This window comes from Pempheris klunzingeri, chromosome 8 (assembly GCF_042242105.1).
Source record: "Pempheris klunzingeri isolate RE-2024b chromosome 8, fPemKlu1.hap1, whole genome shotgun sequence".
NCBI lineage: Eukaryota > Metazoa > Chordata > Actinopteri > Acropomatiformes > Pempheridae > Pempheris > Pempheris klunzingeri.
The window spans coordinates 15,743,929-15,771,697 of record NC_092019.1 but is presented as its reverse complement, the minus strand read 5'-3'; the positions used below and the strand labels follow the sequence as shown (position 1 = coordinate 15,771,697).

At 40.8% G+C, this 27,769-nt stretch overlaps 4 protein-coding genes across 4 annotated transcripts; 1 reads left to right on the top strand and 3 right to left on the bottom strand.

The window, feature by feature from the left end:
• Positions 1–569: 569 nt before the first annotated feature.
• crot (carnitine O-octanoyltransferase) lies at positions 570–9,596 on the bottom strand. The gene is made up of 17 exons (XM_070835821.1): positions 9,496–9,596; positions 8,078–8,201; positions 7,556–7,680; positions 7,294–7,475; positions 7,084–7,208; positions 6,885–6,993; positions 4,936–5,029; positions 4,695–4,820; positions 4,478–4,579; positions 4,226–4,309; positions 4,017–4,124; positions 3,791–3,921; positions 3,349–3,472; positions 3,159–3,237; positions 2,459–2,552; positions 1,810–1,929; positions 570–1,063 (listed from the first exon to the last, which is right to left on the bottom strand). Exons 2-17 carry the CDS (start codon positions 8,190–8,192, stop codon positions 943–945), a joined length of 1,839 nt encoding a protein of 612 aa, XP_070691922.1. The 5' UTR covers positions 8,193–8,201; positions 9,496–9,596; the 3' UTR covers positions 570–942.
• Positions 9,597–11,335: 1,739 nt separating this feature from the next.
• acbd7 (acyl-CoA binding domain containing 7) lies at positions 11,336–13,965 on the bottom strand. Its single transcript, XM_070835823.1, has 4 exons — positions 13,822–13,965; positions 12,870–12,987; positions 11,930–11,992; positions 11,336–11,830 (listed from the first exon to the last, which is right to left on the bottom strand). The coding sequence occupies exons 1-4, from the start codon at positions 13,831–13,833 to the stop codon at positions 11,757–11,759; spliced, it is 267 nt and encodes an 88-aa protein (XP_070691924.1). The 5' UTR covers positions 13,834–13,965; the 3' UTR covers positions 11,336–11,756.
• A 466-nt stretch (positions 13,966–14,431) lies between these two features.
• Positions 14,432–15,961, top strand: rpp38 (ribonuclease P/MRP 38 subunit). Its single transcript, XM_070834857.1, has 2 exons — positions 14,432–14,520; positions 15,136–15,961. The coding sequence occupies exon 2, from the start codon at positions 15,143–15,145 to the stop codon at positions 15,959–15,961; it is 819 nt and encodes a 272-aa protein (XP_070690958.1). The 5' UTR covers positions 14,432–14,520; positions 15,136–15,142.
• Positions 15,962–19,606: 3,645 nt separating this feature from the next.
• nmt2 (N-myristoyltransferase 2) lies at positions 19,607–25,880 on the bottom strand. The gene is made up of 12 exons (XM_070835864.1): positions 25,768–25,880; positions 24,970–25,087; positions 23,896–24,037; positions 23,151–23,269; positions 22,757–22,848; positions 22,528–22,644; positions 22,256–22,426; positions 22,041–22,149; positions 21,769–21,939; positions 21,508–21,675; positions 21,060–21,197; positions 19,607–19,750 (listed from the first exon to the last, which is right to left on the bottom strand). Exons 1-12 carry the CDS (start codon positions 25,878–25,880, stop codon positions 19,730–19,732), a joined length of 1,479 nt encoding a protein of 492 aa, XP_070691965.1. The 3' UTR covers positions 19,607–19,729.
• Between the last annotated feature and the right edge of the window lie 1,889 nt (positions 25,881–27,769).

Here is a 27,769-nt window from a genome sequence, read left to right as displayed (position 1 = left end):
GTTTTGGTTAAAAAAAGCAATGCATAAAGTCAGCAAACCAAGAGTTTCACTGATGTACTGAAGTAAAACAAAGCAGTGCACAGTACTTCAGTCGACTGGAAGGCAACTCTTAGATTTTAAAAAGTCAAACTGAAATTTTATTTCTTCTCACTTGAGTAACTGTAGCTATCGTGCATATGTTCCCTTTTTTCAAAAGAGGATAAAACTGTTTTGTTCATGCGGGCCATTAAGAAATCTCATCCTAATGTAAGTGATGGGGCACAAAATCGATCAAATCTCTGTTCAAGATTTTTAAAACAGACTGGAATCATTTTGAACCTGTTCTTTAAGTGCTGTTGGATATCACAATTGTTTTAGTGCCCGCACACACAGACACTGGACCAATCAAATTTTGGTAGACATGATCAGCCACAACCTAAAATCAGTCAATGGAATACCTAGTCATCATCACAGAAAAAAGTCAACAGTCCTAACAACCAGAAGTTGTTGTTTTATTTTATTTATTTTTTACCTAAAACAGTCTCAGTTTCTGTCTTTAACTACTGGAGGCAAGCTTAAAAAAATACATCTTCAGCCTTAGCATCAGCTTAGCTTAAATGTGGACTAATACTGTCAGTATTAAAAATCATTCTCAATACAATTTACACTAAAGTCATGAAAATCAGAGAATCAGAAAAAATACAAACCTAAAATAACAATTTCCACAAAAAAAAAAAAAGTATTTTTCTGCACTATAAGAAACAGAAAATTTAACAGATTTCTATAAGTGCCAAAACCATTGGACCAGTGGATTGGTACTGATTCTGTACCTCTGCATTGATCTGTGCTGAAAACAAACATGATTATCGCTAGCTGTCGGCTATTGTTTGAGGGTTTGTGATCTGTGTGTGCCTGTGTTTAAACAAGCCTGTGTTTAAGTACTCAGTCTGATGGTGTGAGTACTTATAGCTGAGATGTGGTGGCCATGTGGAGCATCTCGTGCAGGGAGCTGGAGAAGCTGTTGAACAGCGACGCAGCATCTGTCTGACGGCAAGATTTCCACGCTGAGATAGAGATCACAATCCTGGAAGGAAAAAAACAGCGTGGCATGTATGTGATTGCAGTTGCTGAGAATGCAGGGAAGGTACACACAATTTCAAACTTCTGACTGCTTGATGAATTTTAACCCAACAAGTACAGATTGAGCTGTCTATTTAGACACAACAGACAAATATGCGGAATAAGTACATAATTAAAAATCATAATCGTTAACAGCAGTGATGCTATCTCCTATATAGATGGGCAGATTTGTGAGCCAGCCATGGAACTCCATGCTGCCGCCGCCTGTGTGACCAGCCCAAATGTTAACATTGGTGCTGAAAATGAAGTGGTCAGAGCTTCGGGGCACTTTGGGGCCAGCAGCTTCCGCCTGCTGTCTGTCCGAAGCGTAAGATGTATCATGTAGTTATTATAGTTTCTGCTGTTAGTGGTTATGATGAATGCTGAATGCTATCTAGATTGTGCAGGATCAGTGGACGGGAATGATTGATTCAAACTGGGATACAATGACCCTCTTAAACTTAAAATTAATGTGGGGGGCCTTCCCTACTTCCTGCCCCCCTACCTCCAGCACCCTTGCTCAGTCCACACCCATTTTCTTACTCTGCCTTCATTTTGATCTCCACCACACACAACTTTAAAGTTTTGTGACTGTATCTTGCACAGATGTGACGCGATCACAGACAGACACATAAAAACACACACACAGGCTCACAAGGTGAGAACAATACCAGCCGATGCTGTAAACACGCTCATGTCTTGCTTGCCCACCTGTCATCTCTGATGCGGTAGAAAAAGCCATAGCCATGATGCACCATGGGAGCCACGGCCCCCAGGACTGTGGTGTAGCCCACCAGGCTGGACGACAGCACGAAGTTACCACCACCACCACTGCAGACACAAACGCAGCTCGGTTACAGACAGACAGGATGACTTCCCTGGTACTTTTCAATCTAATACAATGACTTTAGCCTTCTTGATAATATCTGTATTCCAGATGGTATTTTTAACCATCCACTAAAATTTGAAATATGTGCATCTATATCTGTTTTTCAATGTTGTAGTAAAAGCCTGTTTCCATTAGAGCCAACTAATATTGGATCTTACTGACATCCATATTTGTGGGACAAACACTTTTTAAAAATACATAAATCTGTCAATAAATAAATAAAACATTTGCTTATTGAAGAGTTGAGAAAAAACAGGCAAGAATTGTTACATTTTAACACCTTTAGCATCAAAATGGACAGTAACAGTAAATATAAAATGACATAAAAAAAAATATTTATCTACTGAAACCTAAAACAAATAATACATCTAAATAAAACATAAACACAGTACACACACCTGTTACACCTGTGATTTTCCTGCTCTGACTTTTTAAATGTATGCTGTGATAAATGAGCTTCACAGATGGTACCTCTTTGCATACAGGGGATCCATGAAGAGTTCTGGAGTGGGGCGTCCCTCCTCTTTAGCGATAAGATAAAGCCCAAGAAGATGCCTGTCAAAACCTGGTAACGACATCACAAAATAACATGAACTAATATCAGAGACACACACAGTCAGTGCTCCGCTCACTGACATCTAATCAACATGCAACAATCAGCCACATTAACTGGTTGATGAAAAATAATAAAGGTCCTTCACATCGTTTGACATTATCACAATCTATCGTTTAAAAAACAATATTTGCAGGTACTGTATTTGTGCATTTAATGTATTATCTTCCTCGTAGAACATTTGCTGTACAAATTTGCTATGCATCCATATGGCCTTTGTGTGTCGGTCGTCCTCTTCATTAGCTTTCTTAGTACATTGTTGCACTTGTCATCACTACCAACAGCAACTGTAGATTAGTGGAATAGCACAAACTGATGACAAGATGTGAAACACAAAAAATGTTGATGCACAAGTGGCTCTATTAGTGGTCAAAAACTCCACTTGGTACCTTTAAAGTTGTTCTTTCACTGGTGATGCTTTGTTTCTTCCTGACATGATCGACAATGTACAATGACTAATTTGACAGTTAGACCACATTTTCTAAGCGGTAAGATATCTAGACGAACAGTGTCACGTAGAAATATGAAGCCATTTGTGTGTATGTAAAGTAGACTAACCTTTTCCTTCCTGGGCTTCAAACATCAATTTGTTGTGTTTCTTGAAGGCGAGCAGCATGGCTTTCCTCTTGGCATCAACCTGACAGAAAAATGTTTATGTAGCATGTCAAATAAGCAAAGACTGATTCCACTTGTTTCCTTTGTGTGTGTTTTTGCCACAGTGCATGGTTTCAGACATACACACACTGACATTGCATGTGGGGTCCATCATGGCTTTACACCAGTTCACAGCCTCCTGGGTGCAGGGTCGCATGGTCTCCGTCCTGCCGTGGTAGAACTTGCGGGTCATCGCTGTCTCGTAACAACTTGCTGGTCTGAGAGGGAGAAGAAGAGACATTCAGGGTCACATAGCTTATTTCTAGCTTAAAACTGCTAGCAGGGCATTGGGGAGCACTGGGGGGCATATATAACCAATCTGACCATCACCCCTTTACATTGTTTTTTCACTATGAGCACCAACCGGACAATGCGTGACCTCAATCTTTGTATGGATGAACTTAAAAACTCAATCTGACAGCTGTAGAGAAAGGAGGATGTGGGTGCGTGACACGATCTGTGACACCAATACACAAATTTCTGTCTTGAATATGAGGACAGTGAGCTAAATATTCAAAATATATCAGCTAGAATACCCTTTGTGCATTCTGTAGTAGGCCAGCTGCATTGCCAGTTGAACACAGGTGTCTGGATGCAGCTTCTTCTGTTTGATGGCTGTTTTTCCAAACGCTGTGAAGGCGTAACACACAATCTGCAGGTCCTGTGTCTATAAAACCAGCGACAGAGTGGACAGTCACACCGCTGGAACTAATTGGCATCAGGCTTTTTCTAGCACAGTTTATTTGTTTAATAGCGGCTCACCGACTCCAGGTATTGCTGTTTGGCATGGGCTATGTCACTGCGGACTTTTTTATCCACAGTAAACACCAGCTCCTCAGGGAGGGGTATGGGTCTGACTGCACCTGAGCCCTAAAAAGCATAGACATCAACAGCATAAACAGATGCATTAAAATTTAACCATTAGCAATAAGAACCACTTCTGTTTATATCAAGTAATAATCAATGTTTACCTTCCATTTGCCTTCTGTAGGTTTAATCTGCTGGTCCAGATACCAGCACATCGACACCAGTACCATGGCATCATATGGTGCGTGCTGCAAAACAATTTGAGTTTTTAATCTAGTTCTAGTTCATCTATCATACTGAACCCTTTAAAAACTATCCAAGACACCAAGATGAGCAGCATGGAAATCTTGAATCTAAGACGTGCCATAGAAGCGTTCACTGTGAGTCTCTAAACTCCTCCAGCATGACAAACTCACATCACAAGTGGATCCAAAAGTCCCATCTGAGAACACGAGTGAATTGTACGATTTGTCGCCCCAGCGGATGGTGGGGTTGCCTGTGAGGGCTTCCAGGGTCAACTGAGTTTAGAAGTGCAAAGTCACGCAATCAGACAAACAACTCTTTTCTTTTATAAACAGCCAGTGAACACCAAGGCATGAAATCATAAATAATTCATCTTTGTGCAGCCCGTACATTTGTGTAGTTCTCTGGAGAGGAGTAGGGTTTCTTTTCATCCAAAGATATGACGAACAGGCTGCTCTGGATGGTCTCCAGGATGGTCTTATTGTGTGGATCAATACTTATTAGATGCTCCCTGGCCTGCAGAGACAGTAAATAGATAGGCTAGTCCAGTACCGCATGCTTGTGTAATATGAGGACTTTTTCACAAGTGTAATCCATAATCTGATAACTCTCCAAACATGAAGACCCCTACCTTCGCCCAGCGAGTCCTCTCCTCTGTGGTGAGAGCACCCACTCCGTCGCCCTCTGGCTCTCCCTCACAGCGCTCTTCCACATAGCTCAGCTGCCTATACATGATAACACACATAAAATGAGACAAGTTACATTGGACCCTTGTGCTTCCTCATCCTCTTTATTAGCGAGTTGGACTTTTTAAACACAGTGCAATTTAAACTTGTTTCATGGTCATACTCAACAAAGTATGGCATTATAACGGAAACCAGTGGGGATGATATGGCTTACAATTATTTATCATTATTTTATAATTGTTCCACTACCTACTGCTTCAACCTGGGTAAGAAGCATTAAATGGATGGATGGCTGGATTGACCACTTAAAGATTATTGACTATTTCATGTTCACGTTTGCTAAAACTGATGCTTTATTTATGAGACGATGAGCCTCTTTGCTACTGTAGTCAGCAGTACTGACAGGGTTTGCTACAGGGCTGAAGTTAGTGACTGAAACCCACAAAAAAAGGATTGAACGTAATGTTACCTTTAGCTCACGTGGCTCAGAGGCTGTGCTTTGTGCAAATGGGTGAGCTCCATGGATGTGTGCTTGGCTGAGTAAACGACAGTGAGCATTGCAGCTCTCATTTCTCCGGCTTGGTGGGTTAGTAGCTCAAATTTGGGCGATAAGTCTACTGAGCCTTGTTGAAGATTCTGCTCATGCGCAATGAGTGCACAGGCGGAGTGTACACAGGTAGGCAGGTACATAGGCAAACAGTCAGGTCAGCCATCCAATCGTCACATTCAGGCTGAATGAAATGATTCAACGGGCTTATTACAGGTCTGTGACAGCCACAGATACTGGATTTTTTTCTTTTTTTCCCTATGTGTGACAATGTGACAAGAAATAAAATAAGAAGCATTCCATGACTTTAAAGCTGTTAACTGATTATGTATCCATATTACAGGACAGTTTAGATACTGTGCATCAGGAGTAATTTGGTCAAAATACTTCCTCTGTCCTCATGTCCCTCACATACACTACTCACTAAAAGTTAGGGATATTCGGCTTTCGGGTGAAATTTCAGGATGAACCTAAAATGCATTCTAACCTTTCCAGGTGAACTTAATGTGACCTTCTCTAAACCTTTGAATGCACATGTCCAACTGTTCAGTGTTTCAATACTTTTTGCACAAGTTGCTGTTCTCTAACAAGAAGCTTAACAGAAAAATTCACAACAGGTTTGATCCATGAATCGACCAATACATTTCCTGCTTCAGTTAGAATTGGTATTTAAACAGTCCTCCTCATCATGCTGTTCACATTCTGACATCATGAGACCAAGACGACACCTAATAATTGATCAACAGCACCTCGCCATTGCGAGGCTTCAAACAGGAAGTCCTCAGACGGAAGTGTCCACTGAGCTTAGAGGGTCACAGAGTGTCATCAGGAGGTTGTAACAGTGATACAGAGACTGGAAGAGTCACAGAAAGGAGAGGAGTGGACGTCCTTTGGCCACATCCCAATTTATTGAGACACTGAACATTTTTTGTTGTGGTATACCTACCACTGTTGTTAGCTTTTCTTTCAATAAATTGTTTAAAATGAAGAAATGACCATTGCATGCTTCTACTTAAATGCCCTACTTTCATGATATAATATCACTGTCGCATTAACTTTTTCCATTTTCCATAAATTTCACCTGAAAGTCGAATATCCCTAACTTTTTGTGAGTAGTGTACCTGTTGGGAGGGGCTATGGTGTCCTGAAGTGTAGCGCCCTCTTTGGACCATTTAGTGGAGCTACACATTTAATAATGACATTCCTTGATGTTTTGTCAAAGGTTCAACAGCAGTGTCAGCAGCAGTTGGGTCATGGCCTGAACCCCTGAATCTGTTCTCTTGGGTACTACATTCCTTATTTTGGTTTTATGCGTGAGTGGTGTGTGTTCTTGTTTGTAATCACTACCTGAGTAGTTCTGGAGGAGTGAGGATTTGTCCATCATAGAGTGCATCAAATGTGAAGATCCGTCCACGACACATCACGACCAAATGGGAGGGGCATGGACCCTCGCTCTCTGTGACACAGCGGTGATATGTAGGCTGAGAAACTGGACGACGACACTGATGTGTCTGAAGGTTAGAGATAAGAGCTGAGCTCGTTCTACCTGTTTTGAAGTAGTTGTGAATGGTATCCTTCTTTACTCCAGGTACTTTGCAGGTGCAGAACAGCATTCTGAACTGGTCCATATCTAGTGCTGTTTTACCAGCTTTCTGAGGAGCCAGCCTCTCCCTAAGACACGCAAGAGGCAAATAAAAACAATTACATATATACATGACTTTATGTTAAAAGAAGAGAAAGAAGACAACTGTCTTACGTGCGGATCAGGTTCCAGTACTGCAGAGTATGCCATGTACAAATACTAGCCCTCTGCAGATGAGTTCCCTCTGCAGGAGGCCAGCAGTGCTCCAGGTAGGGTGCCGGGCCCCCAAAGTTCACATTCAACTGAGACGGGATGCGGATCTCCAGGTATGCAGCGTCTAACCACCATTCTTCCAGCTGGGGTATAAATAAATATCTGTGAGTAAAGAGGACATCTGTAACACCAAAGACAGGACATTTACAGATCGACTACACACCCAGTTCTTCTTTGTCTTGGCTCTCTGCAGTAGTTTCTGGTGCAGCTCTTTGCCAACACTCTCTTTAAATTTCCTCACAATGTCCGCTGTAGCTTTAAACTCTTTCTCAGATGCAAATGGATGAACTGATGGCAAACATGAGAATGCAAAGTTAGTCAGTCTGTCAAATATAAGCACCAGCTTCTGGTCACTGTTGACATTAACTATCTTATGTAGTAAAGACTGTGGATTTAATTCAGCTGATGGAAATGTACTCAAGGTCAGTGTGAACATGCTTATCGTTTCGTCTTAACTATCAGCAAATTCACCAGAAACCAGTTCAAACCCAAAGATAAGGGCTAAAGGGCAAAGTACATAATAATACTCTCACCAATAAAAATCTACATAAAGACACATAGCAGTGAGCAGTTAGGGTCATGTTGAATTTCCTTAATTAATAAATGTATTTGTAAGAGTAACTATTTGAAGTTTGCAGGGTAAATATACAAAACCTGAAACAGTAACTCAGAGCTACTATCCTACCTGCATCCAGGTACTTAGACAGGCTGCTCTCCAGTGAGGGGACAGGCAGGGACGGCAGGCTGCTTTGGTGCTGGAAGGTCAGCTCCGGCAGAGACTCTGACACATTATTAGCCATTTCTTCTCCCTACCATATAAATAAATGTTACATGGACATGGAGCAGAGCCGGACGCTGTCTGGTATCTTCCTTCAGATTGGATCAACTATAAAACATCTCCCTTTACCTTCAGGAACATTTAAAATTGTACTGAAACAACTGTTAGAGTGATTAAATAGTTAAATGAAAAATATTAGTCTATCTATCTATTTGGTTAATCAATTAATGATGTAAGTAATTTATAAACCTAAATTGCCAAATATTTGCTGTTCCACCTATGTAAATGTGAAGATATGCTGCCTTTTTCTGTTTTGCATCCTAGTAAATATAATACCTTTTGTAACAAAACAAGCTATTTTGAGACTTTATCACCATTTTTCTAACATATTAAAGACTAATACAGAACTGTTTAAATTGCTGTCGAATTATAACATATGTGTTGTCGTCCTTGTGTTTTATTTTGTTTCAATACTGATATGGAGTTTTGTGCCCGCCATAAAGTTAAGATGATGATCAAACAACTAGTCAAAAAAACATTAAATAAATATATTTTACATTTGTGTATGTATATGTGTAACTAATGTATGTTTTCCTTGTAAATACTCCAGTTAATCTTTTTTCCCTTTTTTCTTCCTTTAATGTTATATTTCTATATTTCTATTTTATATTATTGTTTTATTCTAATCTACTTTAAATATTTGCACATTTGTTCATACATTTTCTGTGATGTAGGGTGGGAGCAGACTGCATCTCATTGTGCAGTCCTGTATTGACCTGTATGGTGACATAAAGCTGAGCCTTGAAACTGTGTGCACTACATTCATGACTATGGTTGAAATTAGAGCCACAGTCATGAATGTAGTGCATACATCATTAAAAACTAAACCCAGTAAACCTCTAATGAGTTTATCTAATAGCCTGATCCCCTTCATCATACCCGAGCTGATAAACACAATAGACAAGAGCTTTACATTTCTCTCTGACCACAGTCAGTGTTATAATATCTGTTGTGATATTAAAATGTTCCTTGGCTGTCTGTAATAATCTCCTTTATGACCACAGGACTTGGCGTCCAGCTTTCAGCCCCCAGTTCACTGGAAATACAGCCCACTACTAACCTACTAGTGAACAATAAGAGTTTTTAATCGTTAAAAGTTGAGATTAATTCAAGCAGACCTAGCGGTTTGCGGTAAGCTAGCTAGCTAGCGATAGTAACACTGCGGTTATGGGCTAAATTAACGCTCTGTCAAACACAATGTTTGTGGGTTAAACTCGATTTTAAAACTTAATCAGTTTTCAAACACTGTGCATCTGCGAGCTCACCTTCTTCAGTAAATGTTGACTTCAGCTTGGTGCAGGTGTGTGTGTGTGTGTGTTGTTGTTTTCGTCGCCCGGAGCAGCAGCAGCAGCAGCGGCGGTCCAGCTCATCACCTTTACCCCACTGAACCACTGCACCGGTGCCAACCCGGAAGAGCCCACTGCGCATGCGCATGACCTACATTTAAATCAGCCAAGTAATGAGGCCTTGTAAAGTTTGTGTGCTGCTTTTAGGTGAGAGGTGGATTCCTGTAGAAGATCAATTAATCCAGGCAGACAGAGAGACACACAGGCCAATGGCACAGTAAACCAATCTTACACAATAGAGTCAAAAATATGTGGACACCCCTGGCTGCATGCCTTTTCAACTAAAAATAATTTCCCATTTTTTCAAGTCTGACTTAAATCCATACACGTGTGCAGTGGTGGTATTCAGATCCCTAAGCAAAATGACTAATACTGCACTGTGACAACAGTCCACAAGTCCTGTATTCAAAATCTTACTAAGTAAAAGTATATCAGCAAGTATTGTCAGCAAAATGTACCTAAAGTATGAAAAGTTAAAGGTCCCATATTATGTAAAATGCACTTTTTAATTTCTTCTTAACATGAGGATGTGTCCTCAGTGTGTCTACAGACTGCCAAACTATGAGAAAAGACAGTCCTCTCTCTGTTTCCTGCTCCATGTAAATGTGTGTGGCCATTTAGATGTAGATGTAGCGCCCTTTATGGTGTCATAAGGGGATGTGATGATCATGTGACCGTCCTATTTCCTCGCCAGCTCCTGGTAACATGACTGAAAACAGCCTCAGCATGAGAAAATTTCTGTATTTTTGATCATTAAACCATGTAAACCTGTTCTAGTGGGATCTCCAGATACGAGTACAAGCTTAAAAATGAATGAATGAAAATTAGACCTTTTAAGTGGTCATTGTGCAGTAAAATGTTCTCTGTGTTTTATTATCTGATAGGTCTGCTGTTTCTGGATTAATATTACTGGTGCACGGATATTGCATTTCACTGCTGTAGATGTTAAAGGTTGTGCTAAATTCAGCTACTTTAAATACTGTTGGGTGGTTAAATCTACAGCAATGCATCATGGTCTATAATGTCATCTTATGTTTGTAGTGTTGTTGTCCTGCTAGAACCTGGCATCTCTAAAAAGTAAACTTCTTATAATGCATTTTAGCAGTTACGTGAGTGCTTTTTAATAGTGTAATCAGTTTAAGAAGAATGAGAATTGCCTCATCACACAAAGGCAAAATTCATCCTTCAGTTTATTACATCACTCAAATCACTAAATTTAGAGATATGTGGGACAGGTAGTGGATGATAAACTGTAATCGGAAACCCTGAGTAGTATCTAAAGCTGTCAGACAAATGTAGTGGAATAAAAAGTGCAATATTTCCCTCTGATGTGTAGTGGAGTGAAGTTTAATATAGCATAAAACAGAAATATGCAAGTACATGTACTCGTGAGCCCATATATGCACTGAAACAGCTTTTGTTTACTGTAATCAGTCCTTTTGTTTATGGCAGCTACTATAGAAAAGAAGAGTCATTTCTAATGTGCTTCCAAATATCATGGGGAAAAAAAACCTGCAGTCCTTGTTCTCAGCTAAAATACATTAAAATGCCAGTTTATTAGGAACACCTTGCTAAAACTAATGCTACTCATGTAATGTTGTAACGTTCAGTTTTTGTTGCCATTTTAAGTGTTGATTCAGCTGTACGATCATGTTGGACGACGTAGTCTGCGGTCTTACTGAATTGTTTTGCTATTATTTTGTCCACCTCATTTGTATCATAGAGTGTAGGCTAGCTGACAACAAAACAACAAAACAGAAACAGTTCAGAAAGAGGTTTTATTTTCAAACTGTGTGCAGTGCATTCATACATGACGGCATTCGGTTTGTCCTGATTTGATTAAGCTACATATCAAAGTGAACACGTTTACAGTATACTGCTGTGCACGTGGGTTACAACAATTAACTCATTAACTAATTTAGGTGAAATAGCAATTAGCAAATTGAATATTCCTAACTTTAAAAGATGCATAGAAGTAGTTCAATTGTATAAAGGACTGGGAATAATCTATGTAAAAAAAGACAAAGAAATCACAGCATATGTTCAATTACACTTTATCTGTATGGCCTTTGAAAGCAGAAGGCGACTTGTTATAAAGACAGCAGCGTCGTTTTAGTGGTTGAGTTAGTCGACTGTTGTTGTTTTTGCATTCATTCCGCCTTTTCAGTTTATTGCCCTCCTTACATGCCGTATTTGCTGATGAGTTCCTTTCCGAGTGTAATGTAGGCTGACATGGCATCATCCTTGGACATGTCTGAAAGACAAAAGTATTTGTGTTAGCCTCTGTGTCTTCGCCAGGCCAGCAGCACCATGTCTTTCCATTTTACGTCTACTAACATGTTTGACTTGTTACCTTTCCTGGAGTTCCAGGCGTCCCACTTGGCTTTTCCTTTGAAGTCCAGCATCCCTGGTCGATCTACAGTTGAGATAGCACACAGACAGGAGAAATGTTTTTCATTTTATCCTGCTTAATCTTTATTTAATCATCGTTCAAAGTGAAATCTCTTTTCCACGAGACCACCCCAAGAACAGCAACATTCACAAGAACACAATCAGCAAAACAGAAACGTCACAACTAGACAATAAACAATTAGACATGAAACAATTACAACAATCATAGAAAACATCAGATAATGAGACTTTAATGTCTCCAGGGGAAATGAAAGAAGATGTAAGTTTGAGAGCAGGATGCAGTTTGTTCCATTTAAAAAGGTGCTTGGTACCTGAAGCCAGTTTAAGGTTATGTATTTACTGGATCGTGTGCTGTAATTATTAGATTTAAATGTGAGAGGAGATGTGAGGCAGTTTGGTAGCTTCAGCCGCAGAGCTTCATAAATGAATAACATGAGATGGCTGTTTCTTCTTGCCTGTTAGGTAGTCACTCCTACCTTCTGGAACAGAGAACAATGATAAGGTCTGACTGTCACCTGTGATAAAGCGTAATGGACTTTGAACCACAGGGTTCAACTGCTGAAGAGCTGACAGGGCGGCATGACAGTACAGAATATCTCCATGGTGAAGGACAGACATGACGACTGACTGCACGGTAGTTATACAGTTGGAAGAAGACAGAAATCCTTTAATCCAATACAAGTTAAATGTTGTAAAGGAATCTTCAATGACAGTCTGCTGTCAAACCAAACCCTTAAGTATCTATTTGACTCAGTAAGAGTGATATGAGTGTCCCTGTTTTAATGGCAGGATAGTCAGAGTCACTAATGGAGGTGGAGAATACCACATAATGGCCAGAATTTAGGGGATCAGTGAGTCTGTTTTTCTGCAGTGAGTCATACCGGTGTTAACGTCTCCTACGACCGCCTGCTTATAAAGGCCGTACAGGTCCAGCAGCTCCTGGTCCGTGGGCTTCGTCTTCACCTTCTTCACATCCTCTGCTATCTTCTCAAACTCTTCCTGCAGGAAACAAAAGCAATGAGCGCTCAGGTCACTCTTTGCATTCCCAGTAAATTATTCAAATCGTAACTGTGATGTTTTCCCGGAGTAAGCAGTACTGTAGAGTCTGGCAGATGAATGAGTCGTATATGGAGCCACAGTAGCGTACAGTAATCACACAGTATGAGAATGTGCTTATTAACCAGTTAAATACAACACTGATTAAGAAATCTGTGCATAGTATTCTAGTCATGGTGCCGAGCCTGGGAAACCTATTGTTGCTCAAGTTGGAGCCAAACAATGGGCCTTTATTCAAGACTCCAGTGCTTTTGAGTCCACTTGAATAATCTACTTTACAAAGGATCTGGGGCATTTCAGAACAGATCATTATAAACCACAGGAAAGCCCTTTTTGGGGCAAAAAGCTGAAAACAACTTAAACTCTCAGTGTGGGAGCTTAGATGCTCCTTTAAAATGGCACAAAAATCAACTATCTTTTAGTGAAAATGGGTGTAACCTGCATGACTGACATCTTCTCTGCACGTTTACAGTCACATCCGGGTCGTCACTCACAGTCCTCCATTAAAACATTCTCTGATTTCTTTTCTAAGCGTTATGTGAGGCGCAGTTGCGGCGCCGGGAGGACCACAGAGCAAGAGGATAAAAGCGTCTACAGAGGTTTTTCTAACACTGACCCCCACTGTCAAAGATGGATGACACCACACATAGCAGACGGAGTGAACACGCGACCGCTACACCCGTTATTCACACCACAGACACACTCCTCCCCCCTCATCCCCCCTCATCCCCGGCACACCGGTGCGTAAAATGCAGACTAAAGCGGTCAGAGCTGTACCTGCTGAGACATTTTGGCGGATGCAGCCCCGTACTTCAGATTAATGTGCTCTCCCGGTCGGCTGGAGGTCTTTGCGCAGCTGTAATAGCGGCGCAGCTGATCAATGCAATACCGTGGACCAAGGAGAGGCCAGCAGAGGAGGGAGCAGGGAGCTGTGGAGGAGCTGATTGGCTGCCACACACACACACACACACATACACACACACACACACACACACACACACACACACACACACACACAGTTACAATATAGTGGAATTAGTATACCAGCACTGTACTGTCTGAACTCACACTTTTATCAGCATCCCCTAATCCAATGCTCTGACGTAGGCTGTAAGATTAATATACATTTTCTGCATAATGAATCGCCTGTTTATACTTTGGATACTATACGTACGTTTACATGATAGTTTTTCATCTTAATAGTGCTTAAGGCGTCATTTTAAACAGGCTTGATGTTGTCGTGATTCCGTTATAATCTGAGCCTCACAGGCACCGTGAACATCCTGTTAGTTCGTTAGGGATGTGCCGCGCATTGACCGCCGGGTGGCGCTGTGTGCGCACACTTTTAAATAAAGTTATAGCAATTCAAACAAAATGGCGGCGCCCAGTGGTCCACCCACCTGTGTAGTTAGACTGAGAGTGTGAGCGGTGAACCGCTTTAGTAACAGAGGAGAGCTGTTTCTGCATCAAGACCAGGTAAAGTAACTAAAGGCCACTCTTGTTGTGTCCGGTATCTTGTTGACCGTCATGATGTCGATGTGTTTTTTCTGCTTTCACACACACAATCATGTAACTGTCGCTAAAATAATGCGTGGAAATAGCTACACTCAGAATAATGTCGCTGTACTGTAAAAGTGCTACATTATATTAATCAATACACCATCTGTAAAAGAAGTATTTTTGATATGGGTCTCCATATTAGGTCTGTAAAGGTTTGTGACAAATAATTTCTTTAGTTTGACCCTTCGATCGTTATTTGTATGTATTTCTCCCTCTAATTTTGTGTGTAACCTATTTTCTTATCTATTTCTGTGTTGCCTGTTTGTAAAGGGTAGTTTCTAATTAGCATCTTTAATCATTTTATTTCAGCACTTTGCTAACCTGTTTTTTCAAAGTGCAGAAATGAAGATTCTTCTGTGTTTTTAGCAGGACATTTACATAAAAATAGACTTGTCAGTGCTCTCTGATGGACAATCTGTGCCCAAAAATGTTTTCGTTTCTACTTAATGACTGAATGTGGTGTGTGTATACTGAGTGAGCTCTACTTATGTAAATCTATGAGTACTACAGGTTTTCTTGTTTTAATTTCAGAGGAGGTATGGCCACCACAGTGAAGTCGGCTAAAAAGGAAATCAAAAGGCATCTTCCAGCCAAGACGTCCTTCACCTCACCCTTCCTTCCAAAGTGGAGCCCACTTCCCCAAGAGGACATGCATTTCATCCTGAAAACTCTGAAGGACAAGCTGGTGTCCATGGGGCTCGAGAAGAAGGAGGAGAAAGTGTTTCGCCCGTGGAGGAAGAAGAAACACCAGAAACCTGCTGCCCCGTTAGAGCCTGTTCCCCAGGCGAGCCAGGGTGCCCAGGTGCAGGACTCTCCCAAAAACGGCTGGACGGATGTGGCGGCCAGAAGACAGCTGGCCATCGGCATCAACGAGGTCACCAAAGCTCTGGAGAGGAACAAGCTCAGGCTGCTGCTTGTGTGCAAGTCTGTCAAGCCGCAGCACATGACGAATCACCTGATAACACTGAGCACATCGAGAGGCGTGCCGGCCTGCCAGGTGCCTCGGCTGAGCCAGAGCATGTCGGAGCCGCTGGGCCTGAAAAGTGTCCTCGCTCTGGGGTTCAGACAGTGCGCCTCCAAAGACGACGAGGCGTTCACTGACACTGTTGAAGCCATCACACCCAGAGTGCCTCCGCTGGATGTTGCTTGGCTACAAGGTGTCAGACCTAAAGACACTGTTGGCATGAAGGAGGAAAGTGGTGAAATGAAGGGCCAGAAAAGGAAACTTGAGAGTGAATCTGAGGAGGCGACAGAGTCGGCCTCCTCCTGCACTCTGCAGCCTCTCAAGGTGAAGAAAATAGTTGCTAATCCTACAAAGAAAAGAAAATTAAAGGCGACGTCGCAACCTGTAAAATGAATCAGAAACACTGCCTAGATATTAAATAGAACCATTCCTATGTTTTAGCCGGGTGTTTTCCAATGTAGTTTTTTGGTACTTGTGACTCTTTGCCACAGGTTATGGCCTTAGTGTGGACAGGAGCAATGTTTCATTGCCAAGTTGTTTGATTTGAAGGATTTTTAGAGGCCCGAAAGGTGGAAATATCAAGCATTTCACAGGAAAAAAAAATTAGGAAAAATCAGTTTTCCTTATCCCATGAATAGTCTTGAGTTGAGTTTTAAGTTTGGGAAGAAATGTGTCTGACATTTTGGGCAGCCATTGGTTACACTTACAACTTTGTAAACTAGCTTGAGATAGGCATGCGGTTAATTACAGTGAACTATAGCTTAATCGATGACTTGATTGACAGAGCGGTCTCTGGTTTTAATCGCTCTAATTTGAGGATTTGCTTTTCTTTTGAAAGTTATTCTTAAAGTTTTGGACTCACCGTGAGCTCTGAGAAATATTGTTCATGTCACAGACAAAACAGACGAGGAAACAACTGGCAGATTGGTAGATCCTACAACATTATATCAGCTTTTATATTTCTCAGATATGATTTATTAGCTGGGCTACTTTTCTAAAGCAAGTCTCTGTCCTCACACTCCACTGAGATGAATGGAAACCAGTGGCTGCATGGAGGAAAAACTAATAAGCAGTTTATGATTTATAATAGGACCCTGATGTGAGCCTTTAAATTGAATTTATTTTCCACAGTAAACCTTTATTGTCCAGAAAGAGGCACAACATAGGACATTTAAAGTGATTTTTCTGTGTTAAACCTCCAAACATCTGAGTTACAGCTTTAATATACTGTGAATGTTTTCACAGAAGCCATGTTAAAAAGAAGTGCGCTACCCATGTTCCTTTTTAAAGTGAGTTTATTCAATCAAATATCCATGCTGGTATAACTGACGTGTGTTGAAACAGATTGTTGTTTGCATGGGGTCATGTCTAAATGGTGCTGGTAACAAGTTCCTCAGCTTTTTCACAGCTTACAATGGATTTGAATAAAAATATTGTTCTTCAGTTAGAGAAAGCTGTATGTCATTTCAAAAGTACACCCCCCATCCCCAAATCTTAATTTAAAAAAACAAAACTAAATGTTTTTTTTAAATAAGGCAGGTACTTCGGGTTGAGTTCTCACTAAAGGGTGTGGCTAGTAACAACGCTAAAATCATCATGGCAGCAGAACCGACATGCTCAAAGTTCATTCAAACAGCTGCAGGCAACACATCTGTGACACAACCAACATCCAGGAGGCACACCGTCGACTCAATAACCCAGTCTCACTGTTAAATTAATGCCAGTAACATCTGTCTGAGTGTAACTCATTCAACCTATCAATGGTAAATAAAATCTTTGAACCCTGGAGCGCTGACTGTCCATTGGTTGTCTTTTTTTTTTCTTGCTAATATATATATAAAGGGATGAGAAGAAGATTACATCACATACAGACAGAAAAATGAATGACAAAAATGGCTGCAGCCTCTACCTCTTAAGTTATGCAGAGCCACATGAGGAGAAACATCAAACATAAAGTAAGAAACTCAGCAAAGAGACAATTTTAAAACATGTTTTAACCTTTGAGTAAACCAGCAGCTCCACCACAGAACAACTGTTTTTCATCCTGCTCAGCTGAGAACAGCAAAACGCTAAATACTCCAAACCCCCAAAGATCTGTTTTTAAGTTGCCTGTTTAAATGGAAATTTTAGGGAAATACTGGAAAGAAAAAGAACAGGAATTATGTCTTAAGACATTAAGACAAGTACAATCATAAATATCAGAACTGTTCAAAGAATTTCACGCATTTAGCTGCACAACACACTAAAAAATGACCCACAGTATATTTTTCAGACACACAAATACAGTACCATTTAAAAAGAAAAAAAAAAAAAACAATCCAGAGAAGTTAATAAAAATGGACCTGGAAAAAAAAAAAGGGAAAGCTCAAATTTCAAACTGATGCGGTTACTGATACAAGCTTGTTGTTTTTTCAGCCACTGTACTCTGAAAACATGCGAATGTTAAATTATTCTCCAGACAGTGTGAGTGTTGTGCTCAGTTCTGTTTGTTTTATGTAACTGAGAGCTTGGTTAAGAACATTTAACATCGCCCTGCAGGTGAGGAGGTTGATGGTTACACATATGTAGTGATGGAAATGTTAAGCTTGGTGTTGTACTTCTGGCCAGTCAGCTGCTTTACAGCTACTCAAAGTAATCAAAACAGTAGTTTGTCTTTGAGTGGCAATGACTCAATCAACAAAAGTAAACTGACCGTGGCAGTTTTGATGAGCATGACTTAACCAAAAACTTTGCTCTTTCAAAGAAAGTAAGACATTTTCACACGACAAAACTGTCTCTAGGCAGAAACCCACGCTATTCTGAAAACTTTTTTTGTGTAAAATCTAAATCAAATCCACCCTGGTTGTAATTTAATTGGTATTTTTGTGTTTTCCGGCCTTTGGTGCTGTCATTTTCACTGCTGATTGTGCATTGAGCATGTTAGCCTTTACGATTTTCAGCTGTTACTTTTGGTTCTTATTCAACAGCTTTGCTAACTGAACAACACATGGTTTAAATGTTTCATGTATTGAATATCTATTCTAAGGTTATCTATTAACTATACACGCTCTAGAAACAGGTTTATACTGTGAAAACAGCTCACGTCCTTTGTGAAAGTTAGTAAAAGTTGTACAGTGTGCATCACAACCCATCTGTTTTGAAATCTGACCCTTTAAAAAAGAAAAAAAAAAAAGGGCCCTTTTGTTTGTTTAGGAAAAAAAAGAATTGTGCTTCGTTGATGCAATACATTCTTCATCAAAAACCACTTAAGCCCACATCGTCAGAACAAACTCAGTGACATCTACACTACTTATGAGGAGAATACTTTGGATCAGCCCTCCCGAACCCCAAACTCACACTACAGGAATAAATATGATCTGGCTTTAAATGTACAGGTAACTATATATTTTTAACAAAAAACATGTATATCAATGCACCGGTTGCTTCCATGACGAACTCTTTTTTGTGTTTTATGTAATTTGACAGTGTTTACGTTTCTCTGTGTGTGTGTGTGTGTGTGAACTTATTTGTCAGTTAAGAGTTCAGATATTTTTCTCCAGAATGCTTGAGGGAACACGTTTCCTCATCTATACTTCAGCTATCGCAGAAACACGCTCTGAGCATTTCTAAGTCTACTGAGGCCCAGAACAGCCAGCAGAGAAACTTCTGACCGCAATGATATGAGACAGGACGGGAATAATAACTCGTCAGTTGCCTTTAAGACCCTCTTAGCGGGGAATCATTTGTTTTGTGGTCATGATTACTTGTTTTCATTTACATAGTTCAATGTCAGCGAAATTAAATGACATGCCAGTCCCTTGTAACGAGGTGTCCGCTGAGGAAGAAGAACTAAACAAAATTCACAATGTCAAGGCATCCTCTTTTATGTCAAACTGGTATGTTTTAAATGTGAGTGTGCATGTCAGGAGCATTGTACTGTATGAGTATCTCAGGCATAGCATGACTTCACATTCAGGATGTTGATGATTAAAGAGTTTTCACCTCCAGGCGAACTGAGAATGTTCTTGAGGACGGACGAACCGCCTCCCAGTCTCCAGGTTGGTTTTACTGTTGTAGTTCTCATTGTCTAGTTTGGGCTACCTGTTTGTCCAGGTAAGGAATAGCCAGAGGTCGCTGACGACCGCCTGATCAGTATTTGTGAAGCAGCCGCGAAGAGAACTGCTACTGAAGGACGAGGCCAACCTGAAAAACAGAGGAGAAGCCTGTTAGCAGAGTCAGAACAAAACGAATACAGACATTTTGGAATCAAATGCTGAAGCTTTTTTTTTTTTTTTTAGCTTCTTCAGTCCTCCTGCATTAACGTGTCTTTTGTGATCTGAGCACACATGGACAGCCATTCAGAGGTGGTCTGGACCACACATGGCCACATTCTTTTGGCAGTGTGTGTGTGTGATGTTTGTGGTATGTCCGCCCTGTTAATCAGCACGAGTGACGAGTGAATTACAAATCTGTCTTTTATCATCCCTTTTCCGTGGATCTGACACTGAGGCATTATTATTAAATACATTTTTTTTTAAATGTTTGAACATTTTGAATAAAATGTTCAGACTATCATGAACGTTTGTACAAATGACGTGCATGCTTATTTGCATACAGAGCGGAGAAGTGAGATCCGATCACAAGTAGTCACAGGAGATGTATGTGGAGAGGCGGTTTAAAGGCAGGTGTGAAGAGAGTGTGGAGATTTACACCACTTAAAACTACAGATTAAATATTTACTCAAACTATCTTCCAGGTGTAACTGTTGCAAACTGAACCATGTCAATAGCAAGTAATACTGTTGACAAATCTGATACCTGATTAAAATAATGTTTTATTGTGATGTAAACTGGGAATATTTTGAACATCTGAACATCTCAGAAAATACAATAAAGCTCAAATGACAAAACAGTATGCTAATAATGTAGAGTAAATGACTAAATGTTGTAGGTTAGGTTAACATAGTGAACAGTTAAGTTTAATATAACATTGGGCCTCCTCAGAATGAATATGGAGGTTATATTACAGCTCGTGATGCTACAGTAACGTCCTGTCTTTAAGTTTTACTGGTGCAACCTGATTTAGTGAGTCACCAGTTTGAAATCAGCTAGTAGTTAGAAAGAACGTGGGACGAACTTAACACATAAACTTAGTGAAGGATTTACGAATAACTGGTGCAATCGCTCCAAATGAAACATAATCGTTCTATAAATAGGCTACTTTTTTGGTGTATCAAGGGATGACTTCTAACAACTGACCCTTTATGGATTGGAAGGCAACCGTAACCCCACTTTTACACAGTATTACTAATCCTCTTCACTACAGCATTTTAGTCCATATAAGTATCAGAATAAATCAGAGATGACATATACAGAAAACTTTCACCACCAATAATCTCTACAGCATCAATCTAGGACCTTATTCACCTCATTACTGGGTCTCAGCACCAGCCTTTGAAAGATGCCGACTGATTGTTGGTGGTTGGTTCAGATAAATAAGTCAAGCTGCTGACCTTATCAGGGTCCATAGGAGGACATTTCCAGTTGTAGAGGTAATACTGCAGATTTCCATCTCCTATGCCAAACTTCAGCTTCTCCAGGAACACCTTATTCTCCATTAGATCCAAGGCATTGAACACATCAAAACCTTTCTGTTAAACACACAGAATAAGAAGCCACAAATTAAATGTGATGTAGAATTACACAGTGGCAAGAAAATCAATGACAAGTTTGGTTTGAGTTAAAAAACTGTTTATTATCATTATTATTAATTTTTTTTATTATTATTTATTTTTTAAATGGAGGCCCTGGATTGTACCATTTTTTCATGAATTAGCAGCTCAGGGCGCCTCCATTCTTTTGCCTTAATATAAAGTTAACGACTGATAGCACCATAGAATAGTTTAATTATTTGATAGTGCCATGTCTTTTACAACATGTCTACATTGAAAGTAACATTACCAGTTTGGCCAGGATCAGTGCATCATTCATTAAGTCCAGTAGTGGGGTTTGTGTATGAACGTTGTAAAAGGAATAAGCAGCCTTCAGGCTCCTATGGAGAGGGTGATGCATCACGGTCGAGGGCAGAGTGTAGAAACTAGTGAAATCTGTCAGTACGCCACCGGCACCCTGAGAGGAGAGAGACACACAACAATGGTTCAACCGGACAGACGGACAGACAGGCCGTCAGCATCTTAGAGGACAGAAACTGACTCCAGATACCTCTACTACATATGTGTCAATTATGTTGTCCTGTGGGAAGAACCAGTGAGCCACCTCCTCTTCTCCCATTGAAGGCGCGAGCTGGAAACGTCTCAGGTATTTCTGTAGCAGCTCGGTGACTTGGCCAATGTCACGCCGCTCCATCGGCCGCAGACCTGGAGTCTTAGTGCTCTATAAGGGGTGTAGCGAGCAAGAGAGAAAGCCCATATAAGTTCCTGCCATTAATCAGAATCGTAAAGAGGGATGCAGGACTGACAGGTGTAAGTGTTTACATCTGGTAGTCTGTAGAGTTTCATGGTTCTTTGCAGGGTCATGTTTCTGCTCAGGTGAGAGAATTTAACTTCCACAAGCTTTCTGGGGTTCAGAGAACGATGCCAATATCTGACACAGGCAGAGAAAGGAGAAAAAGAGTCAGGGAGTATTAGTTTTAAATTACTTTCTTGCATCAAATCATATGAGTTTCCTATGTGAATGTTGCCAAGCATACCTGCATGTGGAAACAGGTTTAGGCAGCACCACTCCAGCGGTGTATACTGCCTGAAATATTCCCTCAATGTTCACCCTCCGTGTGATCTCTCTGATTAGCACTGGAGCAACGCGCTTTGAACGCAGCTTCTTATGGACACACAGGAAGTTGATTTCAACCATCCTCTTCAGTCTGGAGCAGCAGAAGGAAAAGAGATGACTTGTGCATCACGGTAAAAGGTTTCAATTGAGTCACCATGTCACTGCTCCAAATGTACAGTTGTGAGTGCTCACGTGTCATAGATGCGTATATCTGCGGGGATGGCACTGATGAAGCCAACAAGCTTCTTATTTGAGGACACTCTCACTCCACAATGCCACTGTGGTAACCAGCCAGGTGGACGCAGAGCCCTGAGGAGCAGGAGGAGGAGGACGAGGAGGAGGATATAAACATATTTGGTGTTGAGTTGATTCAACATCAACAGAGTAATTAACAAGAAGATCATCAGAAGGGAAAGCTCACCATTTGAGAAAGTTTGGTGAATAATCAAATCTGAACATGTTATCGTCGTCCTCCACATAGTTCTCGTTTAACAATGTGTACAACTCCTTTAGCTGGAAAAGACACAGCAATGACTATTTATCATTTCAAGTCATTTTTCAAGCAAATATGGTCAACAATTGATGGTCTATGCTCTCAGATGTAAGAATTCAAACTTGGTGTCACATAAAATCAGATTTAATATATTTTATATGGACTCTTGGTCAGACAAAACAAAACACCTGGTGCTCTAAACTAGAGGTGGTGTTTTACTGACCATACAACTAATCAAGAAAACAATCAGCACATTAATTATGAAAAACTGCAGGCCTAATGAATTTGCTGTTCAAGTGTCAGAGAGAAACACTGTACTTACTACATCTGCATTGCTGAGATCCAGAGTGTCCCACATAAAGCCTTGAGGTAAAGAATATGGCTCCTGTCTAATGTTCTCTTTGTCTGCTTCTATCGGCCCGTGACTCGTCACCACCTCGTCTGTAAAAGCAGCACAGCTCGTCAACGGTGTAAAACTATTTCCTGATCACCACATTTCCAATGGACCAGTAAATTTCTCTTTTCAAAATGAATGAAACCACAAAACTGCCTGATACACTTCAAATAAAATCTGCTTCTGTTGGTCTTGCGTTGACCAGAGAGGGCCATGGCACTCGCCCTCCTGCACAGACCTGATCTTTGGCCAGCAGTTGTCATGGAAACGGCTTAATCTAATGCCACCAAGCGTGCCCAGCAGTGAGCATACCTGGACCCCCACTGAACTTCACAGCTGACATGCTTTTGGGACAACATGGATTGTGATTAAATAAAACCAGTAGATGGCACTAGTGCACCAGAAAGATGACAATGAAGCTTCTGCTGACAGCTGAATTAATATTGTTTGAGTTAGGAATGGAAATATTAAGCAATTTCCGTAATCATCCATTAGGCAAGCTAATGATTAATAATCACTCCATCACTAAAAGCTTATGAGGTACCAAATGAATGCACTTCCTCAATAAAGGCTTTATCTAAATATGACATGGACCATTTTGCAGCACAATTAAATGGAATTAGATATTACATGAACAGTGGTGATGCTCACTCTAAATTAAGCAGTTACTTACTTAGCTTCGGCACAGGCTGGGTGTCCCAGAACTGGTACTTGTGCTTGGTGGCCTCATCGATGCTCTTTGCTGGACCCTGGCAGGACAGCAGCTCCATGGCTCTTTGGATGTCCTGCAGCTTCTGAATGGGCAAGCCAGGGTTCTACATGTTGAGAATGGACACAGACGCAAGGAAGAACAAAGAAGTTGGGCCTTACGTACAAAGGCAGAAAGAATGAACCTTTCCCTGGTTTTGGTCATTCTGGGTATATGACACTTACATGGGCCATGAGAAACCTGGTTATTCATACCCCTGTATATGTGACTCTAATAGCATCCAGGTTTGTTGCATTTGTTGAATTCCTGCTAAGCTGTAGTGGTGCATGTTCACACTGTTTTTGTGTCTTGCTGCCTCTAGTTCTTAATTCTATGGAATTTGTTTCTGGTGCCTTGGCGTCAACATTTTACAGTACAATGTGCAGATCCACATGGGTCATTGTTTATTTTTCAAGACACTCTTCATCTTATGAGCAGAAATGAAAGACGGGAGCTACAATATAAATGTATGCTCTATACATCTGTCAGACTTGTGCTTTCATTTCATTGTGTAGATTAAGATTATGTTGTTTATCATTATATGGGTTGTTTTATTGACACAGTATCCCAGTTTTGTATCACAGTGCTCCAGGTAGCTTACAGTGTTCATGTTTCTCAAACCCAGAATAAGGGCTTTTCCTGGTTTCCAAAACTGACATATAATGTGTGCATACAACAACAAATATAGTTATGTCCATGGACATTCACTGTTTTTTTTTTTAAGGATGTTTTGACTAGAAGCCACTACTATTATATATTAGGGATGCCCCAGTATCTCCAGGGTTATAACGGGCCATAGTTGAATAACCTCTTATCACACTGATGGCAACAAACAGGTATTTCTTGGGTTGCTTATGTGCAAAATGACTATTCTATGTCCTCTTATTCTCTCCTAGTACCCTGTCTACCATCAGCCTGGCAAGTGACTCCACCATGTTAGTGGATTATGGGATGGGATTGTACACCCTCTGTGCCCATTTGAATGGGTCTCCATCACACCTTTATCTCCTGAGAGTCAGAGGCAGAGTCAGACTTGGCTCCCCCTGAGCTTGGCTTCTCTTTCTTCCTCTTCTGCTTCTTCTTCTTCCTCTTAGCCCCCAAATCTCCCCCTGGGCTCCTACAGATGTGGACACAAAGGCATCATGATGAACAGGGGCTCACACATTTTCTTAACTCACTTCTGTGAACATCACAGTCTTACATTCATTTCCTGGAGACTTACACTGTCTTTACACTGCTAGCTACTTACCTAAATCTAACCCTTAGCCTAATCTTTAGTACTGACCCCACCCCCGAAAAAAAACACCAGTTTTACCAACTGGAGACACGTCTTTTGTCCCCAGTCGGCTGCTCTTAGCCCGGTGCGTGTTCCTGAAAGTGACTTAAATCAAACCCACACACACACTCGGCCATAGCAGCAGGGAGCTAATGTTAGCTACCATAGCAACGACTGACAGCTGAGCTAGCCCATCGTTAGCTAGCTAACGGTTTGTCTGGAAGGCTAGCTGTCCCCATGTCAGTCAGTCAGGACGCTAGCAGAGAGGAAATATTTGAAACACTACGTGTAGCCACACACGGTCATAATAGTAAAAAAAAAATACAACACTACAAAGTCTTCAAATCGGCACTTCTCGTGTGGTTACTAGCTTGAAATGACGGCCCAGTAGCGAGCAGCCAGGCAGTGTTTGTGTCGGCTAACGTTAGCTAACCGCTAGCCGAGCACACACATAAACAGGCTGCCTGAAATAACGTTACCAACACTGCGCCTCCCAGCCGGACCGGACAGGCCATCCTCACCCTTGCATATGCTCATTCTCCTCCTCGTTGTCTCCGTCTATCCCGCAGGTGTCCTGGTCGTCCAGCTCCAGGCTCTGCTGGCTCGCCGCGGATTCACTGTCCTCCGCCATCATTAAAAATGATATTTAAAAAAAAATGCCAGCCGCCGTATGATAGAGATCACGGGCAGCGGGCGAGAGATGGAAAAACAAAGGAAACGCAGAGGGAAACCGCGCTGCCTACAGGCCAAAGAGGGGAAAACACAGCTGAACTCCTGCCTTTAAACGTGAAGTACACTCCACTGAAACATCAACTTTAACAGGAATCTCATCACTAACAATATCCTAGTTTTCTTTGTCAGTTCGCTGTAACTTGATTAAACACAACTTTATCTAACAATACACACCAAGCCAGCTAAATCCAACACTGACTGATACTGATACAGATAATAATGCACAAGCCCGGTGCAAATTCCTAAATACAGTTGCAATGAATCAAATCACAAAAACCAGCTGACATGCAGTATACTTTGCCCGGTATTTTATATTTATTTGATATCAATGGGACTGAGTGACAACGACAGTGAAGCAAGTGCTCTTTTGCACTTTTTTTTTTTTTTACAACATGCACAATATAATAAAAGCAAAACAATGGCACATAAATGGCTTGAGCAGACGTAGAGACCACTTCAAGAAGTAGTTTACATGTTACCTCTGGGCTATCTGGCTATAACAAAAAAAACAACTTACTTCAAACACTAGTGGACAGTTTAAATTGTACTATTCCTAACACAAGACATATTGAATTGTTTGATATATATACACACTTCTCTAAGTAAGTCATTATCATAACAAATGAATGTGAACTTACCGATCACATGACATGAAAAAGTGAGGAAATGAAAACTCTCAGGCTGCAAATTACTTAGTTTATATTTGTTCAGTTGTGCAAACTCGAACACAAACACAAGCACACATCTTTCCAGTTTGGCTGTTTATTCAGAATAATAGGCTTCAAATATAATGCAAGCAACCAAGTTACACACTCAGGATGCTGTACTGCAACCCCACCTTAGAACTGGAGGTTGCTGTGGGATACTAAGAGAGAAAAGGCCATTCGCAACACCAACTCACACATCATTTTGACCAGGTAGAGGGAAAGGAAAGAACTATACACACTCTGTAATATGATTGCTATGACTATATGAACCTCGAGTGGAGTATTTCTCTGCGCTCTCACGTGGACACACAGTCTGGACAACACAAACTCACAGCCAGCAGCATTGCAGATGAACACTACCACCACCCAGGTGCACGTAAACACATTCAAGACAAACATTCACCCTCCAAAAACACAAAAATAAGAAAATGCACCGAAATCACCTGCAGTTTAGCTTCACATACAATCGCACTTAGCTTCATCTATCCCTTGTTAGGCTGAACACGTCAGACTGACTGCTTACTCTAAGAGAGATTGGTGCGTCGCTGATTGCTGTAGAGGATTTTACGATTGCAGCAGCTGGTAGATATTTTCTGAGATGTCTGCAGTGTAGCTTGAAACACGCTAGTGCCGAGGAAAGTTTACTGCATGCTTTTTTTTTTCCACAAGTGAGAGAGAAAGGGAGGGCTGAGGTAGAGGAGGAAAGATGAAGGCAAAAGATGGTGAGAAATAAATTAGGTAATCTCCACAAATCTGTTGTAGAGTCAGGTCGTTCAAAGGCACTTGGAACATGAGGAAATGGTAAAAAAAATTAAGGTGAAACAGCATGCAAAATAGTTTGGTTTCAGGTAAAACTTATGCAGTATGTTTCTGTAGCTCTAACAATAAGGCGGGTGGAGAAGACAAGCCCTTAACGTATTTGAAAAAACAAACAAACAATAAAAATAGCCTATTTTTCAGGTAAATACTTCATGTTGGCAATTAAAATCATAGTGATTAAAATTACAAAAAAAGGCATCTCAAGCAGCTGTATAAAAGTGATGCATAGCCTTCAGAGCAAAAATATGCCGGTCAGTGGTTCAAC